General features: G+C 44.0%; 9 protein-coding genes; 4 read left to right on the top strand and 5 right to left on the bottom strand.

The window, feature by feature from the left end:
* Nucleotides 1-265: 265 nt before the first annotated feature.
* Nucleotides 266-4,594, top strand: GSBLH_T00004539001 (uncharacterized protein; the record flags this gene model as incomplete). XM_013043459.1 has 1 exon in its annotated part: nucleotides 266-4,594. The coding sequence occupies one exon, from the start codon at nucleotides 266-268 to the stop codon at nucleotides 4,067-4,069; it is 3,804 nt and encodes a 1,267-aa protein (XP_012898913.1). The 3' UTR covers nucleotides 4,070-4,594.
* Nucleotides 4,595-5,005: 411 nt separating this feature from the next.
* On the top strand, nucleotides 5,006-6,771 carry GSBLH_T00004538001 (uncharacterized protein; the record flags this gene model as incomplete). The annotated part of the gene is made up of 2 exons (XM_013043458.1): nucleotides 5,006-5,065; nucleotides 5,104-6,771. 2 exons carry the CDS (start codon nucleotides 5,006-5,008, stop codon nucleotides 6,769-6,771), a joined length of 1,728 nt encoding a protein of 575 aa, XP_012898912.1.
* A 9-nt stretch (nucleotides 6,772-6,780) lies between these two features.
* On the bottom strand, nucleotides 6,781-7,993 carry GSBLH_T00004537001 (uncharacterized protein; the record flags this gene model as incomplete). XM_013043457.1 has 7 exons in its annotated part: nucleotides 7,936-7,993; nucleotides 7,817-7,901; nucleotides 7,707-7,783; nucleotides 7,566-7,677; nucleotides 7,426-7,536; nucleotides 7,053-7,396; nucleotides 6,781-7,024 (listed from the first exon to the last, which is right to left on the bottom strand). Exons 2-7 carry the CDS (start codon nucleotides 7,844-7,846, stop codon nucleotides 6,781-6,783), a joined length of 918 nt encoding a protein of 305 aa, XP_012898911.1. The 5' UTR covers nucleotides 7,847-7,901; nucleotides 7,936-7,993.
* A 2,784-nt stretch (nucleotides 7,994-10,777) lies between these two features.
* GSBLH_T00006833001 (uncharacterized protein) lies at nucleotides 10,778-11,651 on the bottom strand (the record flags this gene model as incomplete). The annotated part of the gene is made up of 5 exons (XM_013043456.1): nucleotides 10,778-10,951; nucleotides 10,981-11,079; nucleotides 11,108-11,300; nucleotides 11,349-11,505; nucleotides 11,537-11,651. The coding sequence occupies 5 exons, from the start codon at nucleotides 11,649-11,651 to the stop codon at nucleotides 10,778-10,780; spliced, it is 738 nt and encodes a 245-aa protein (XP_012898910.1).
* Nucleotides 11,652-11,930: 279 nt separating this feature from the next.
* GSBLH_T00004535001 (uncharacterized protein) lies at nucleotides 11,931-12,953 on the top strand (the record flags this gene model as incomplete). XM_013043455.1 has 9 exons in its annotated part: nucleotides 11,931-12,054; nucleotides 12,086-12,196; nucleotides 12,230-12,293; nucleotides 12,323-12,434; nucleotides 12,465-12,493; nucleotides 12,524-12,619; nucleotides 12,651-12,696; nucleotides 12,727-12,833; nucleotides 12,863-12,953. Exons 1-9 carry the CDS (start codon nucleotides 11,952-11,954, stop codon nucleotides 12,951-12,953), a joined length of 759 nt encoding a protein of 252 aa, XP_012898909.1. The 5' UTR covers nucleotides 11,931-11,951.
* A 142-nt stretch (nucleotides 12,954-13,095) lies between these two features.
* On the top strand, nucleotides 13,096-13,487 carry GSBLH_T00004534001 (uncharacterized protein; the record flags this gene model as incomplete). The annotated part of the gene is made up of 2 exons (XM_013043454.1): nucleotides 13,096-13,131; nucleotides 13,161-13,487. The coding sequence occupies 2 exons, from the start codon at nucleotides 13,096-13,098 to the stop codon at nucleotides 13,485-13,487; spliced, it is 363 nt and encodes a 120-aa protein (XP_012898908.1).
* A 24-nt stretch (nucleotides 13,488-13,511) lies between these two features.
* GSBLH_T00004533001 (uncharacterized protein) lies at nucleotides 13,512-16,006 on the bottom strand (the record flags this gene model as incomplete). XM_013043453.1 has 4 exons in its annotated part: nucleotides 13,512-13,593; nucleotides 13,628-15,728; nucleotides 15,769-15,872; nucleotides 15,902-16,006. 3 exons carry the CDS (start codon nucleotides 16,004-16,006, stop codon nucleotides 14,741-14,743), a joined length of 1,197 nt encoding a protein of 398 aa, XP_012898907.1. The 3' UTR covers nucleotides 13,512-13,593; nucleotides 13,628-14,740.
* Nucleotides 16,007-16,585: 579 nt separating this feature from the next.
* Nucleotides 16,586-17,031, bottom strand: GSBLH_T00004532001 (uncharacterized protein; the record flags this gene model as incomplete). The annotated part of the gene is made up of 2 exons (XM_013043452.1): nucleotides 16,586-16,901; nucleotides 16,934-17,031. The coding sequence occupies 2 exons, from the start codon at nucleotides 17,029-17,031 to the stop codon at nucleotides 16,586-16,588; spliced, it is 414 nt and encodes a 137-aa protein (XP_012898906.1).
* A 285-nt stretch (nucleotides 17,032-17,316) lies between these two features.
* On the bottom strand, nucleotides 17,317-17,675 carry GSBLH_T00004531001 (uncharacterized protein; the record flags this gene model as incomplete). XM_013043451.1 has 2 exons in its annotated part: nucleotides 17,317-17,595; nucleotides 17,625-17,675. The coding sequence occupies 2 exons, from the start codon at nucleotides 17,673-17,675 to the stop codon at nucleotides 17,326-17,328; spliced, it is 321 nt and encodes a 106-aa protein (XP_012898905.1). The 3' UTR covers nucleotides 17,317-17,325.
* Nucleotides 17,676-17,711: the final 36 nt, after the last annotated feature.

The following is a 17,711-nucleotide window of genomic DNA, read 5'->3' as shown; positions in this document are numbered from 1 at the left end:
ATTTGGAAAACGGAAAAAGTAGAGCATCATGTCATGCAGCACGATATTTACCCTTATTACACTTATTAATAGAATTCAAATAGTCAGTATTAAGGACCAAATTCGATATATGTCCTATTATTATTATGATTAGGATCAAGCATTTCTATCTCTTTGCATTCACCAGTATTCGCTATCTAGACTTTCTTCTTTTTTGGGCATAAAAGAGATTGTCTTTATTACATTTCTAGATTACTTATTATCTGAAATATCATAAATTTAGAGAATGCAAATGCAGTACGAAGATTTTGATATTTTCTTTACATCTAGACAATTGCCAATGTCATCGAATTCCATGATGATGGGTATGAATAATCAAGGAGGCCCAAATTCTGGAATGATGGGTCCTCGCCCTATTTTGCCCCCAAAACCTATGATGCCAGGTTCACAGCCCATGATGTCACCAAATCAAACTATTGGCATGCAGCCTCCTTCTCTTCCACCAAAACCTGGTATGATGATGCAAAACCCTTTAGGGCAGAGTGGAAACGCTCCCAATCAACAAGGACACACTGGAGATCCATTTGCTACGAACCCTCAGCAACGTGCTTTCTATCAACAATTGTTCTTACAATTGGACAAAGATCAGAGCCACAAATTGCCTCATGATGCTGTGATTGCCTATCATTCTCAGAGTGGATTACCTAAAGAAGTATTAGAGAAATTGTATTCCATGTCTGATTTGGATGAGGATGGTCGTTTGGACTTTGCTGAGTTTGTAATTATGACTCACATTCTGTTTACTTGTCGTAATGGTGTTCCTCTTCCTCAAGAATTACCTGCGAGTTTGATTCCTCCATCGAAAGCTCATTTAGTAAAGAAAGAAGCAGAAGAAGAAAAGAAATCAGATTCATTTGATTTTGATTTCGGTGCTTCTGCTCCTTCTCTTCCACCAAAGCCTGAGAAGCCGCAAGAAGAAGAAGAAGAAAAGAAATCAGATTCATTTGATTTCGATTTCGGTTCTTCGATTCAAGAACCTGAGAAACCTCAAGAATCTCCAGTTGCAGCTCCAATTCTTCCTCCTAAACCTCAACAGCCTCAGCCTCAACAGCCTCAACAGCCTCAGCCTCCTATGGGCGATCCATTTGCTACGAACCCTCAGCAACGTGCTTTCTATCAACAATTGTTCTTACAATTGGATAAGGATCAGAGCCACAAATTGCCTCATGATGCTGTGATTGCCTATCATTCTCAGAGTGGATTACCTAAAGAAGTATTAGAGAAATTGTATTCCATGTCTGATTTGGATGAGGATGGTCGTTTGGACTTTGCTGAGTTTGTAATTATGACTCACATTCTGTTTACTTGTCGTAATGGTGTTCCTCTTCCTCAAGAGCTGCCTGCGAGTTTGATTCCTCCATCGAAAGCTCATTTAGTAAAGGAAGAAGAAGCAGAAGAAGCAGAAGAAGAAGAAGAAGAGGAAGAAGAAGCTCCAATTCTTCCTCCTAAACCTCAGAAACCTCAACAGCCTCAACAGCCTCAACAGCCTCAGCCTCCTATGGGCGATCCATTTGCTACGAATCCTCAGCAGCGTGCTTTCTATCAACAATTGTTCTTACAATTGGATAAGGATCAGAGCCACAAATTGCCTCATGATGCTGTGATTGCCTATCATTCTCAGAGTGGATTACCTAAAGAAGTATTAGAGAAACTATACTCTATGTCTGATTTGGATGAGGATGGTCGTTTGGACTTTGCTGAGTTTGTAATTATGACTCACATTCTGTTTACTTGTCGTAATGGTGTTCCTCTTCCTCAAGAGCTGCCTGCGAGTTTGATTCCTCCATCGAAGGCTCATTTAGTAAAGAAAGAAGAAGAAGCAGAAGAAGAAGAAGAAGCAGAAGAGGAAGAAGAAAAGAAATCAGATTCATTTGATTTCGATTTCGGTGCTTCTGCTCCTTCTCTTCCACCAAAGCCTGAGAAGCCGCAAGAAGAGGAAGCAGAAGAGGAAGCTCCAATTCCTCCTCCTAAGCCTCAGAAACCTCAACAGCCTCAACAGCCTCAACAGCCTCAGCCTCCTATGGGCGATCCATTTGCTACGAATCCTCAACAGCGTGCTTTCTATCAACAATTGTTCTTACAATTGGATAAGGATCAGAGCCACAAATTGCCTCATGATGCTGTGATTGCCTATCATTCTCAGAGTGGATTACCTAAAGAAGTATTAGAGAAATTGTATTCCATGTCTGATTTGGATGAGGATGGTCGTTTGGACTTTGCTGAGTTTGTAATTATGACTCACATTCTGTTTACTTGTCGTAATGGTGTTCCTCTTCCTCAAGAGCTGCCTGCGAGTTTGATTCCTCCATCGAAAGCTCATTTAGTAAAGAAAGAAGCAGAAGAAGCAGAAGAAGAAGAAGAAGAAGAGGAAGAAGAAGCTCCAATTCTTCCTCCTAAACCTCAGAAACCTCAACAGCCTCAACAGCCTCAACAGCCTCAGCCTCCTATGGGCGATCCATTTGCTACGAATCCTCAGCAGCGTGCTTTCTATCAACAACTGTTCTTACAATTGGACAAAGATCAGAGCCACAAATTGCCTCATGATGCTGTGATTGCCTATCATTCTCAGAGTGGATTACCTAAAGAAGTATTAGAGAAATTGTATTCCATGTCTGATTTGGATGAGGATGGTCGTTTGGACTTTGCTGAGTTTGTAATCATGACTCACATTTTATTCACTTGTCGTAATGGTGTTCCTCTTCCTCAAGAGCTGCCTGCGAGTTTGATTCCTCCATCGAAGGCTCATTTAGTAAAGAAAGAAGAAGAAGCAGAAGAAGAAGAAGAAGCAGAAGAAGAAGAAGAAGCAGAAGAGGAAGAAGAAAAGAAATCAGATTCATTTGATTTCGATTTCGGTGCTCCTGCTCCCCAGCAGACAAATGCTGATTCTGAATCTGGTCTTGATTTTGGTATTTCGAATCCTGATGCTGCGCCTGAGCAAGAGCCGATGGAGAGTACGATGGTATCCAGCCAGCCCGAATCCGACCTTCCTCCTCGACCTCGTCCAGGCATGATGCCTCCTCGCCCACGCCCAGGCATGGAGCCCAGACCGCGTCCAGGCATGATGCCTCCTCGTCCTCGCCCTGGTATGGAAGGCCATCCTCGCCCACGCCCAGGCATGATGCCCAGACCGCGTCCTGGAATGGATGCGCGTCCTCGTCCGCGTCCTCGTCCAGGTATGATGCCTCCTCGTCCTCGCCCTGGAATGGAGCCTCGTCCTGGAATGGAAGCGCGGCCAGGCATGATGCCCAGACCTCGTCCAGGTATGATGCCGCGTCCACGCCCTGGAATGATGCCGCGTCCTCGTCCCGGCATGGAGCCCAGACCGCGTCCCGACATGATGCCTCCTCGTCCCGACTTCAACGAAGAGGTCGTTATGGAGAAGCCGGAGCCCGAGCCCATGATGGATCTGCTCGTTGCCACTACTCAGGAAGAGCCCATGATGAATCTCAACGACGTTATGCCTCCTACTACCGACAATCAGCCCGAGTTCGAGCTGCAGCCTGAGCCCGAACCTGAATCGGAGCCCAACTCTGTGCCTGTGCCCGAAGAAGACGATCTGCTGGCTGGTATGAGTGCAGAGCCCGCGAAGCCCGCGGAGTCTGCGGATGCGATGGATATGCTCCTCATGCCCAACGAATCCGAGGAGCCCAAGCCCGCAGAGCCCGCAGAGCCCGCAGAGCCCGCAGAGCCCGCCCAGCCTGCTGAGTCCCCACTGGATTTCGGCCTTTTGGGAGATTCGTCCGCGCCTTCAGCGGCTGCTGCTGTGGCTCCCGCTGCTACGCCTGTGGAGCCAACCTCGGTGACGATGGCTGCCGAGCTGGGCAACCGCGAGTATCTGCGTAACGAGTGGAAGAAGGACATGCTGACGTGGCGCAGCCGGCAGCAGCAGTTGGCTCTGAAAACGGAGGAAGTGGAGGAGAAGCAGGCGGCGGTGAAAGCTTTGCATGAGCAGATCGAACGCGCGAAGGAGGAGCTGAAGAAGAAGGAAGAGCAGGTGAAGCAGCGCTGTAGAGAAGAGAGAACGGTCTAATCAATAGTGTATCGTATCACTGCGCTGCAGAATCGGTCGCAGAGAGAGATCAGCAATCGGATGGACGGTCGCTTCGCGATCCCGCGGAACGACTTCGACGATGAGGGCGATGTAGGAGAAAAAGCAGGGTTTGATGGGTAGAAGGAGGAGAATTCGGAGGACGACTTCTTCGAGAATCTGAGCGAGTTCAAGCCTTCGAGACGAGACATCCCCAAGACGGATATTCCAGAATCGGAGGAAGAGGAAGAGGCGATTGGAGATGATTTAGATGACTTCTGGGGTGATATGGAGGACGATGATGAGAAAGATGTGCCGCAGGAGAAGGCTGAGGTGATGGACAAACCAAAGGAGGAGGCTGTTTCGGATGGGGAGTATTCGTATGGCTCGGGCAGCGGTTATAGCTACAGCTACGATTACAGCTACAGTTATGGCTACTCTCCATATAGTGATTCGGAGGACCAAGGCTCAGAGGCTGATTCATAAAGCAGTTCGCATATACGATGAGTGTTGATTGTGTTTTGTAAGGTCGTGTTTGTTTGAATCGATGGGGGTTTTCGTACTTGACACGAAAATGATTGCTTCGCCATATTTTGTTAAGATATGTTATCGAATAATTCGTATTGTTATGAATATTCTCCCAGCAAAAAAGGACAAATAAGTAGTTCATCTTGGCTTTGAGTGTAGTCTGCGACGATTATCAGTCAGCTCGCAACCAATAACTCATTATTATGGAAGTTATTTCCTGAAGTGGAAACTCTGTATTCATTTTATGTGTTTACTCACTAGATATGACGCATTTAATCGAGGACTAAGCATTAATCCTAACTCCCCGTGCTATGGTTATCGACCTGTTGTTATTACGATTTTTGTTTATTCTAGATTGTTAACGGGAAAATCCAAGACTTTGTCTGGTATTCCTATAAGCAGATTGCAGAAATGGCGACTAATTTTGGTAGTGGACTAATTCATCACAATTTAGTGACTCATGATGAAAATGTTGCATTGGCCTTATCTATTTACCTATGTAGTTACAGCTTATTGGATTATATTCCGGAAATTGTATTCACTGGGGAATAACTGATCATGCTTGCAATGCATACGGCTTAACGCTCGTTCCAATCTATGATACCCTAGGAACGGATTCAGTGGAGTACATTTTACAGCAAACCTGCTTGAAAACTTGTATTTGTGGTGTTTCTGAAACGGAGAAATTGCTATCTCTAAAGCACAGACTTCCATGTCTTGAATATATCATTTTGATTGGAGAAATAAGCGATCAACTCAAGTCAATGGCAGATGATTGTAATGTGACTCTGTTAACTTTCGAAACTATTGAGTCAGAAGGGAAAAACGATCCATTAAAGAATCGCCCTCCCTTTGCAGAGGATATCTGCACGATTTGTTATACCTCGGGGACGACTGGTACTCCGAAAGGCGTGTTGATTTCTCATCGAAACTTTGTGTCTGCGATTATGGCCACGATTCAAACAGGTCTTTTTCCCACATCGGAAGATCGATATTTGTCGTATTTGCCTTTGGCTCATGTATTGGAACGAGCAGTTAGCTATGCTCTGCTCTCAGTCGGGGCGCAGATTGGCTTTGCACAAGGAGATAGAAAGCGTATTGTGAATGATGTGAAAGCGCTGCGTCCTACCGTGTTTTGTAGTGTACCGCAGCTGCTGAACCGAATATATGAAGGGATTAAGTCAGAGATAGAGAAGAGAGGATGGATGACTCGTACTCTCTTTCAATGGGGAATGGAAGTAAAGAAGTATCGAATTGAGCACGGGTACAGCAAATCGGATTGGTTCTTTGACACGCTTCTCTTTGGACCCATTCGGAAATCTATTGGACTTGAGAATGTTAGAATTACAGTCAGTGGATCGGCTCCGTTAAGCGATGAAGTGAAATCGTTTCTTCAGTGTTTGTTGGGTGGAGTGATCGTCGAAGGATACGGAGCCACAGAGACAAGCGGTCCAGCGACGATCGAATTCGCAGGGAGTCGAGGAAAGGGAACAGTTGGAGTTCCCATTCCGTGCAATTTGTTGAAATTGGTCGATGTTCCAGAGATGGGATATTGCGCGACAGATCGTGTTTTCCAAGGCAAAGCGTGCTTAGGACGTGGAGAGCTTTGTATTAAAGGGTATAACGTGAGTTCAGGGTATTATAAGAATGATGAAGCGAGTAAAGCTTCGTTTGATGACGAAGGGTTCTTCAAAACTGGCGATATTGCTGTTTTGCTCCCCAATTATGAAGTGAAGATCATTGATCGAAAGAAGAACATTTTCAAGCTGTCGCAAGGCGAATATATCGCTGTCGAGAAGCTTGAGGCTTATTATGGATCGTCTCCGTTTGTAAAGCAGATCTTTATCTATGGAGATTCTTTGCGAAACTACTTGATTGGCTTTGTTGTTCCTGAAGAATCGTTTGTTATGAAATGGGCACAGTCCGTTCCTTCTTACAAAGGCTTTTCTTTCAAAGATATTTGCCGTAGTCAGCTTTTCCATAGACAGTTATCCTTCGAGTTCCAACGAATCTTCGAAGAAAAGCAGCTCAAAGGGTTCGAGCGGCTAACCAAATTCAAAGTGGAACCCGAATCTTGGACCGTTGAGCAAGACTTAATCACTCCCACCTTCAAACTGAGGAGACGGAAGCTGAAAGACAAGTTCCAAGAGAGTATAAAGGCAATTTATAGTGCTTAAACAGTTTTTCTAACAAACACAATACAACAACAGTCTGAAAATGGTCGTCTGCGTGTACACATCCTCCGGATTCAGTACCGTTGAAGGGAAGTCAGGATGATTCGGCGAGTCTGGGAAGTGTTGACACTCCAACGCCACGGCGTTGTGCTGCAGATGAGGATGCGATCCATCGATCCAGTTCCCCATATACACCTGCATTCCAGGCTCCGTCGTTTCCACCTCCAGCGAGCGTCCCGACACAGGATCCGTCAATCTACCTCGCATCTCCTGCCTATCTCTACCTTCCAGCGAGCTTCAAGCCCTCGCCATTCAAGCAGAAGCAGTGATCCAGTCCAGGCTTGCCGCCTCCATCGATCGCCAGCGCCTGCTCGCACTGCGTGGGCGCGCGGAAGTCAAACGGAGTACCTTCGACAGAGGCTCGCTCACCAGTCGGAATCATATCGACCACAGGCAGATAAGTGTCAGCGTTCACCTGGAGAAGAAGAGGGTAGATCTTGGTCTTGAAATCGCCAGACATGTTCCAGTAAGTGTGGTTTGTCATGTTGATCACGGTGCGACGTGTCGTTCGTCCCTCGTATTCCAGCTTCAACTCGTTTCGAGTGTTCAGAGAGAAGGTGACGTTCATCTACATGAATAGATAAGTGTGCTCGATACAGTGACTTCTCCGGGATAGTTCTCATCACCATCAGGAGAGACAATCGACATGACAACTCCTTCGCAAGGATCTTCACCCTCTTTCTTGTACTCCTTAAATGACCACATTTTCTTTCATTACAGCATCCTCAAAGAAATACGTGTCCCCAGCTGATCTCTCCTCCGTGAAGACTGTTCGGGCCATTGTTAACGCACATTTGGTAGTTGACCCCATCCAATGTAAACTGTCCTTTGGCAATTCTGTTTGCATATCTACCATAAATGTTGTGATAAGCGACTACCTGCCAACAGTCGAGCCGTAGAACAATCCAGGGTTTGCCAACATGTCCTCCAGATTGTCGTAATTCAACGTCACTTCCTAGCAAATAACTCTAGAGAGCCCACAAAATACCTCAAACTTGCCATCTTTCCCCTTCATCATAACCGATTGGATTGTAGCACCGTAATCCAGAATAGACACAAGGACATTTCCGTTGCTAATAGGTAATTACTGTTACCATACTCAAATACCCAAATGTTATTTTGTGTACCTCCTCTCCAGAAGGCAGCTTTCCAAAGTCCTCAACCTATGCATAACGATGAATATTAATTGGCTGCCTTATAAGTGAACATGATACGTTTACCAGTTGATAAATAATAGTGAAGATCTTTGGTGTAGAAACCCGAACATTCAAATTCTTTAAATACTCATTGTTCTTGCATTCTACTGCTTGGTTACTAGTACAAGAATGAGTAGAGAATCGAGGAGCGATGTATCTGTTGAAATTCAATCAGAGCTGAATGAGTTAGCATAGATAGTCATACTAATGTTTAGAAAGATCGACAAATATTTCACTGATAATAGTATTGACCTTGAAGACAAATATTTGGACGAAATGGAGATCTTGCATGGATTCTTTACGCATTTATCATCCACTGTGGAGGAAATAAAGGAAGAAGAACGGAAGAAGGGCGAGACTCTAAACGAAAAGTATACATCGCTTTCGCAAAAGAATACGGCGCTCACTTCTAGTATGGATAGTGTAGCCCCTTCATTTCGATATCCTATTTTTTAAAAATACCATTCATTTCCTTGATTGTTAGAGAGATCATTTCTCAAGCCAGATCGGAAATAAGTGAAAAAGAAACAAATTATTTGAATATGTCACACACCATTGAAGAATATCACGTAGTGTTGAACCATTCCTACAAGCATAGAGCAAGTTGCTACAACAACAAATCGCGCTTGAGACAAGGGAATTTCTGGAGACGTCCGGCCATTTGAAAGAGCGCCTCAGCCGGGATAATCTCCCTGATAAAGATTCTCGCCATGATTTTTTCTCTAAGCTACTCGCCTTTCACTCCGATTTCCTCAAATCCTCCATCTACAAATACATGGATGAAAAGACGGAGATCCGAGTATTCGTCTCATAGAATCGATTATCCGTTTGTAGGCTTGCATGTCTCGTCGAATCGAGTATCTAGCCAACTCTTTCTGCTCGTTGTATATCGATTGGGTTCATGCGAAACTCTCCGAGTAATGAATTAACTGTTGTATTGAATAGACTGCATTATCCTCTCACAGATTTCAATTCTGAATTGAACTTGGATGAATCAGGAACGGATAAAATCAGGGATGAAGCTATCGACTTGATTACTTCTCTATTCCAAGAGTATCTATCGTATCTTCCACAACTTCTTGAATTGACTTCGATTTCTCATCCTTCTGATTCTAAAGCAAAGCCAAAAACTGAATCTAAGTTAATCAGTATTTTGAAGGTTTGAAATTGAAATGGATGTGATTTTAGGTACTTTTAGAGCCTCTGATCACTCGATTTAAATATCACTTCATTATGAATGAGGTCACAAACACACTTTCAGCCACTTCCATGTAATCAACTTTCTAAATAACTTTAACTTAGATATTTGAAATATATAGAATCTTTCTTAGAGCACAATGTTCCATTCATTCTACAAATCATTTACAGAATCGATTCCTCCATTGAAATAGCGGATATCATCGTATCACAGCAACAATTTCTCATTCTCTAGAATGAAATCTGCTTTGAGATCACAACCGTCATGCAGTCTCGATTGATGCTCGATTTGGAAAGCATTATCAATCAAAAACTCGCATTCTCAGAAACGGAAGAGTTCCTCGATGTTAATCAGCGCGCATTCGAAATGTTCCAAGCCATTCTCAATGAGATCATGCAGTTCGATGATGTTTTGTGCAGTACATGGGGTATTGAAGACGAAAAGATCTATCTAATGAACGTTTTCACATCGGAAGAAGTCTTCCAATACTGGTATTCTGGGGATCTTGCGTTGTTTGGAAGCATGATTCAGCAATCTCCAGACAACCATTCAACAGTACAAATCGTTTGTAGCATGAACGATAGGAATTCCATTTGATAATGAATGCTGTCGTGAAGAAGATAAGCCACATTCCTGCCAAAGAAAAGCAGCTTGTGTACTTTACTCAAGTGGTTTTGCCTGTTCTCCATAAGTATGTTTCCCTATTCTATTGATAAGGAATATAGATTATTCAAGGCGATTCCTCAAGTTGTTTTCAAATACAATACTCATAAAATGGCGATTCCATGGAGTGATATCACAGTGGCCTTTGATGCCATTTCGGATTTCGAAAAAGAAATCCAGGAACTTCAAAACCACGAACAGATTGCCTCTCTGTTAGATAGTCCTGAAGCTGCTCCGTTTTTGAACTACTCGACGAAAATCCGGCAGTATAAGCATGAACTCTATGAGTGTATTCGGACTGCTTTTATGCGATATTATGAATACCAAGTACTGGATAACGTGCTAGTTACCCAATATTACTCCATGAATGATCTTTATCTCACGGTAATCGGCCAAGTTGCTCCCTATCTACAGGCTGGAAAGGAATTCTTTGAGTCATTTCGCAAAGATCTGGAAGAATCAATATCCAACCAAATGATTCAAAACGGAATACTGTTTTTGGTGTTGTCAGCGATTGATAAGGGTGTGAAGGAGCGCTTCTTGTTGCTACATTATGATGATGTTGCTGTTTGTTGTGTGGGTGACAAATAGAACGGAAAGGCGAATTTAGTGGAAGTTTTGGAGCAGTTTTTGGAATTGAAATCGTTAGGAAACGTCGGAAAGAGAAGCCCAATGCGATGTTGCGAAGACCTTCTTTCGCTGCTATCTCTTTCAGAAGAGCAGACCAATTCGCTGATGAAACGAATTGACAATGGAGAAGTGCATGATGTGGCTTATTATGCTCAGTACTTGGTAAAGAAAGTAAAGAAAGGAGTGATTTGTAGGAAACAGTTCATGTGAGTTTATTAACGTACAAGGAGGTGATTGAAATAATCCACAACAAAGAATAACGTTATCTAATTTCATCTGGGTCTTCTTGTTCTTGTTCTTCTTGTTGAAACGCTCGATATATACTCAAAACACGTTTGTCTCCCATTCCGGAGAGTTCAGAAAGATCGTCAATATTTGCAGTTATAATATCAGACATCGTTTTAAATCGGCTCGTGAGGGAAACAACGTTATCTTTCTACCTTCAAATCATCCAAACTATGCTACATTTATCCCATTAATACTGGTGAGAACATTTGAAGCTTGGGAAAAGAGATCATTCTTCACATACTTCTGAATGATTTCTCCTCCTCGTTTCTCATAAGCCTAGTCACAAGATTTCTACTGAATCTACCTTAAAACAGCCAATGTACTGTCCTGCTTCAATAAAAGAATTACACAGAATCAGAGTGAAGCAGCTGAAGACACATTTCGCTGAGAGCTCATTCACGATTGTAGATGCAACGTTTGGATTTGTCATCACAACTAAAAACACACACACAGAGTAATTCTTTCCGTCCTTCAGTTTTCCTTCTTGGATGGTTTGACTAAGCTGTATTACCTCACTTTATAAGAGTTGAACAGTGAAAAAATACCTTGGCTGTTTCATATATTCATCTATAGTACGCACTAATACACCAACGTCTTGATTGATCTCAAAATCCAAAGGCAGATTGGGAACGACTTTAAACACCTCAGAGGGAGCTCCACGAATAATGGTATCGCTATAGGCCGAAGGTTTGTACAAAACGACTATGTAGTCAACAGTCTCAACAAAAAATACGTCTATCCGATACAGAATAGATATCATTATCGCTGACATAAAAGGTGGACCTAGATACTCGTTTGTCTGTCAATGGTCGAGATGATGCTTCTGATGTTGTAGCCTGCCTTTTCATGTTTAAAATAGACTATTCAAAGGAAAAGAGAAAAAGGAGGCAAACTACTCACTCTATAATAATGGTAGATTCATATCGATTACAATTAAAATATGTTGGAAGGATTGGAATAAAGCTCGAAATATGTCAAACCTCGAAAAAACAAGCTAGTAACACGTTACGTTATTTGAAAGCATGGAATCAAGATGAACTGCTTAGAAAGAATTGATAAGGATTTGCACAAAAAGTCAAATGACAAAAATAAAAAAAACCCATTTAGAAAATGACACTATTTTGCATTGATTTGTAGTATTATTAACGATGGAGTTCCCTATGAAGTCATACCATATGGTGCAATATTATAAGCATGCGGATTCGAATCCCCGTGTCTTTATTGCTCCTAGTAAGTATATCCAAGGACCTGGTATTATCTTTCTGAATAACATAAGAGATAGGAGTCATTAATTACCTCGGAGATTATGTTTGTTCAATTTCTCCTTTAAGCAAGGAGAGAGCATGTATTATCCTGATTTCTGAAGGCGGAATCAAGCGATTTGGAGAAAAGAGTATGGGATACACGATCGTATAAAATAGAATAGTTGAGAACTCGATGAAGAAAGCTAATGTGAAATATTCCTTTATTCCCATTGGCCGTCAATGCAGGTAGGATTCTAGAATCTGAAAAATGGTAGTTATGATGAAATCGAGCGTGTATGTACTCTTGTGAAGGGAATGGATCGATGTGACTTTATCATTTCTGTGGGTGGAGGCAAAGCTGTGGATCTTGGAAAGGGTGTGGCTACTGTAGTACATGATGTTATGCTTTATTGATAGACTTTGTGCCTTCCTGTGATACTCGTCCCGTCATTATTATTCCAGTTTCTAACACTTAGAACTCTTGCTTCAAATGATGCGCCTACTGCGTCTCTCTCTGTGATGTACGACGAACACACCGATGAGCGTCAGGGAGCTTATTTCAACTACAAAAAGTACTCACTGCTAAAAACTATTGTAATGTAGTCCTGATATGGTTGTCATGGACACAGAGATTATCGCCAACTCTCCCGTTTATTTGTAAAGAACAAATCGATCGTAGGCTCGTTATCTGGTTGCTGGAATGGGCGATGCTCTTGCTACATTCGTCGAGGCTCGCTGTGCGCGTGAGAATCCAAATGGAGAGTCATCTGTTCGCGTTCGCCCGACGTACTTTCTTAATTAGACTATAACCGCAGATTGGCTGCTGCTGCGATTGCTGAAGCCTGCACAAAGACGATATTAGCAGAGGGACTGAAAGCCATTGAGATATCCTTCACAGTACAATGAGCAATGAACCAGGGGACTTAATTCGAACGCTGTGGATGCTCATCGTGTGGATGATCACTTAGAAGCGGTAGTGGAAGCAAATACTCGTATTTTCGATTACGAATCGATTAGTTTGTAGTGCTGTCTGGACTTGGGTTTGAAAATGGAGGCGTTTCGGGTGCTCATGCGTTGGGTGTGGGTGTAACGGCTCTTCCGAACACGGAAAAGAAGTATTTGCATGGAGAAATGGTGGCGTTGGGTGTAATGACCGAGTTGGTAATGGAGAATCGGCTGGATGAATGCAAAGAACTGGCTGAGTTTTTCTCTGATATTGGTCTTCCAATTTGTTGGAAGCAGATGGGAGTGGATGTGTACAACGATGAGCAGGTTCATACCATGTTGAATAGCTGCTTCGAGAAGTTCTATGCCATTAAGAATATGACTGTGGAGAAGACGATTCCTGTGTATCAAAAGGGAATGCAGGATTCGGAAGCGTTTTGTTCAAAGGTGATGGAAAGAAAGGGGCAGGCGAAGTGGCTGCAATATCATCCTTAGATTGTTTGTGCAATAAACATCGAAAAACGACCCATTTTACAAGCTCAATTCAAAAAAGAGAGAGGATTATCAGGTTTGCGATAGGACGTCGAGGTCAAAAAGGTAGCTAGATATCATTCCAAACAATCACAAAACACTACAAAGTTCGGACGTATTATTCAGCGTAGAATCCGATTCATTCAATTTTGTAGCTTTCATGAGAAGCGAGTCCAAGGTTTTTCGTCGATCTGTCGAAGGTGTAAAGGTATAGGAAGGCTGGCTATTTCGATTCACACTCACAGTATAACGGCGACGCTTTGTGGGCGAAATAACAATCTTTTCGGTCTGCTCGGCCGCCGAATTGTTTCGTTTCACGGACTTTCCATCCTCCGCCTTTTCCTTTTCCTTTTCCTTCTCTTCTCCGTTTTCTCCTCTTTTCTTTTCTTTTGATTCAGTCGATCCGGTCGGTGCGCGCGATCGAACCAGCGAAAAGCGTCGCGTTCCGGTCGAAGTACGTCGAGTCGTCAATCGAGCGACTCCAGTAACCGTACGCGACGAACCAGAAGAAGATGAAGACATAGAAGAAACTGCAGAATGCGAAGCGGCCATTTTCGATCGCTCGATCAACGAAATGCGTCGATTGGACTTCTGCGTTGTGGAAGGAGGAGCTGTGGAAGTGGAAACTGAAGTAGAAGAGACGGGAACAGGGCGTTTAAAAGAGTCTTTTTCTGGAAGTGTAGGATGGGATAAAGATTGTCGAGAAGTAGAAGTAGAAGTAGAAGCAGAAGCAGAAGCAGAAGCAGCACTGGTCGTCGAAGTGGAAACTCGATTAATTCCGACGGTACTCAATCGCCGATTAATCACAGGATTGGACGTATCGATAAAGGAGCCAAAGGAATCTCTGAATCCTTCGGAAGAGCGACGCGATCGAAGCGATCGGTTTTCGGCTTCTAATGCATCGACTTTCTTCTGCGATTCACCAACCAACTCCTCGAATTACTTTCAATTCCGCGACTTCTTCAACGCGATCGTGAAGAAGCCGCGCCTTCCCAGCGACATCCGCATCCAAATCCGTGATTTTATCGTTCAACCGCGCAATCTACTTCCAACCCCAGTCCACAGCCCACTTCTGAATTCTTTTCCGTCAGCAGCGATTGAAGCGACTGCACTCGCTTCTCCGCCTGCCCCAGCGAATCCGACGAGAGCGCCGATTTCTCTTTCAGAATCTTCAATTCTGTGGACACGTTTTCTAATTCCTGCTTCAAATGATCGTTCTATTCCTCACAACGTTCCCTAAGAATCACAGCTTCGTTCAATTTCGCGACGAGCGGCTGCGTTCGATTCTCCACACTTCGACCCAGCACCACTTTATTGACTCGGTTCGCGAACTCGAGAGATTGCAGCGACTCCTGAACGTTGCACCCCGCCGGAGAGAGCTGTGCGATCATCAGGACTTTGTTCCCGATCGCTAAAACGTCCTGCAAAACGAACGTCAGCATGCTGTTTCGGAACGGAACGTGTTTGTGCTTGTTGTTCAGCGCGTGAATCACGTCGCCTAAACTACTCAGCGATTTGTTGATGTGTTGTCCTTCCACCAATCGCTGTCCCGTGGATTCCGTCTTCGAAACGCGCTCGCTTCCTGCCAGATCGATCAACACCAGATTCCCCTGCGATGTTTGATTCGACGCCGAATTGGAGCTGTGAATCGAGAGGAAAAACAGCATATGTGATCGACTGCTGTGCTCATTGCTGGCCGTCGAAGCGACCCGGCGACTCTGATTGCCGCGCTTCAGAATCTCCAGCATCTGTGTGAGCGATTTCGCTTCTTCCACGACTGCAGAAGGAAACACGACGCGTCCCGATGCATCCAATCGCGCGTCCACCTGCGCGTTTCCGCCGAGTAAATCGTACACTTTCTCGTTGTAGATTTCGATCATTCGAATCGCCACGGCATACCGAATCTCGGGATGCTGCGCCATCTCTTCGCAGAGCGTTTCGAGCGTCCGAGGAATCATTCCTGCCTGCTCTCCCTCCTCTCCTTCCATCGTGAACGTCTTGCCAGAGCCGGTTTGGCCGTACGCGAAGATGCACGCGGAATATCCGTCCAGAACGCTGGTGACCAGGCCTTTCATTTCGGAAAAGACGAGGCTTTGAGAGGAAAAGGCGTCGAATACACGGTCGAATTCGTAGATTTTGTCACTGCGACGCTGGCCTTTGCCAGTGTCGACGGTGTTTTGGGAAAGATGGACCAGGAGGGAAGTGCTATCGATGGGTCTAGATTACAAGGGAAGAGAAGGGAGACTCGATAACTGCGGTTTCCTGCTTATCGATCTCAGATTGAATTAGTGGACGTACACGACAAAATACACGAATTGCACCACGCAAATCTTGGAGATCGTTGAAGATCTACGGAGAAAACGAAAATAGGAACAAACTTTGCGGCGATAATCACACTCTTTGATATATGCAGAGTTCAATGCTCGGTAGCGTTCAGCAAGGTTTTGAAGAGTTGATGTCAGCTGTCCAATGACTCCCTGCATATCGCTTAACTCCATTTCAACGGATAATCTCAATTCCATAGAAAGATTAACCAAATCTTCCCTAATTCCTTGAATTGCCTGAAGAGAAGCTATTTGACTACTTTGAATTCCCGATTCTAAACTAAAACTCCATCCAAGTAACATACCATTACCATTCCCTCCTTGGTTATCACATGAACTAGAGCGTAATTGTTCAATTTCGTTTTGTTGTTGAGAGCATGTTTCTTTCAGCAATAACAGCTCGTTGGTTGTTTTCTCCATCTTTTTGTGGAAATGAGCACGGACCGTTTCCTCATACTTTGATTCTTCAGTTCTTATCTGATCGATCAGCTTATTCAATCTTTGACGGTCTTCATCAGATAATTCCAACTTCGTGACAATCTCCTTAATATCGTTTCGAAGGCAGCTCAGAAGCACCGGTATTTGAAAATCCCACTGTTGATTATCATCAGGCTCCATGTTGCACAAACGATGGAGAAAAATGAAGTACTTTTATAAAACTACATTTTGTTTTCATTGTTGAATAGACATAATATATTCTCGCGTTGGTTGTTCAACAAACATTCCAAAAGCGCGCAATTATTTCCATGGGAAACCCTGAGGATTCATCATAACAGAGGTTCTTCCATCACTATTATACACACCCGACTCATCCATCAAGAGCAAAGTGGGAATTCCAGAGACATCAAACGTGTTTCCAAGAGACTGACGAAGATCCTCTCGATCAAAAGGAACAGCCAACCAAGGCATGGTTCCGAAATACTCCTCAAAGTCTCTCTGGCTTCGATCGAAGCTGCAGAACACCACTTCGAAGTCCTTTCCAGCAGCCTTCAGCTGAAGGTAAGTCTGACGAAGCTTGGGAGTAAACATACGGCAAGGAGGGCACCAATGTGCACTAAACAATCAAACATTCCCTGTATTCCCTACGAGAAGTAAAGACCGACCACTTTTCCAGCCAGGTCCGAAGTTGGCACAGGTCCGTTCTTAGAAGCAAGAGTAGCACCGAAAAGCTTTTGATAATCCATTTAAATTAATTTTGATTGAAAAAAGTGTAGGACGGAGTGAGCCAATCAAGTGGCTCATATTCTTCCAATTGAATAGAACTGAAAGCAAACGAATTCGCGAACATGGGGGTCTGGTAGTTCGGCTATTGGCATTCCCACACGGTTTTGGTTCCGAACATCCCCGCAGCTTTGACTCCGAACATCCCCGCAGTTTTGACTCCGAACATCCCCGCAGTTTTGACTCTGAACATCTCCACAATTTTGACCCCGAGCATCTCCACAATTGCCTTTGAGAACAAACACATCGACTGGAGCTTAGAACTCCTTCACCATATATCCAGGAGCGAACTTGTCAGCGAAGTACTTGAAATCCTCTCCGGAGATAATCGTCGACGCGGTGTTAATCAGGGGATGCAGACTGACCGTCTTGGCCTCCATAAGTCTTTTATCGATGATGACCTTGACCTTGTTGTCGGGATCGTTAATCTTGGCGAAGAGGGAGAGATGTCCCTGCTGCACGCCGAGCATGGTTTCGAGGAGCTGGTTATCAGCGAATCGTAGAGAGCCGCTCTTGTATTTGAGTTCCTGCATTTGAGTCCTGTCTGCGTGGCAACGCTGGTCAGTTTTTTGATGTCCACCGCGGTATCGAAGGCGGCCACCACCATCCACAGCCCCGTGTCCGTCTCGCCGTTGGGTTTTTT

This window comes from Blastocystis hominis, assembly GCF_000151665.1.
Source record: "Blastocystis hominis, Singapore isolate B (sub-type 7) whole genome shotgun sequence assembly, scaffold_7".
NCBI lineage: Eukaryota > Bigyra > Opalinata > Blastocystidae > Blastocystis > Blastocystis hominis.
The sequence above is the reverse complement of the archived record's forward strand: the minus strand, read 5'-3'. Positions and strand labels throughout refer to the sequence as shown.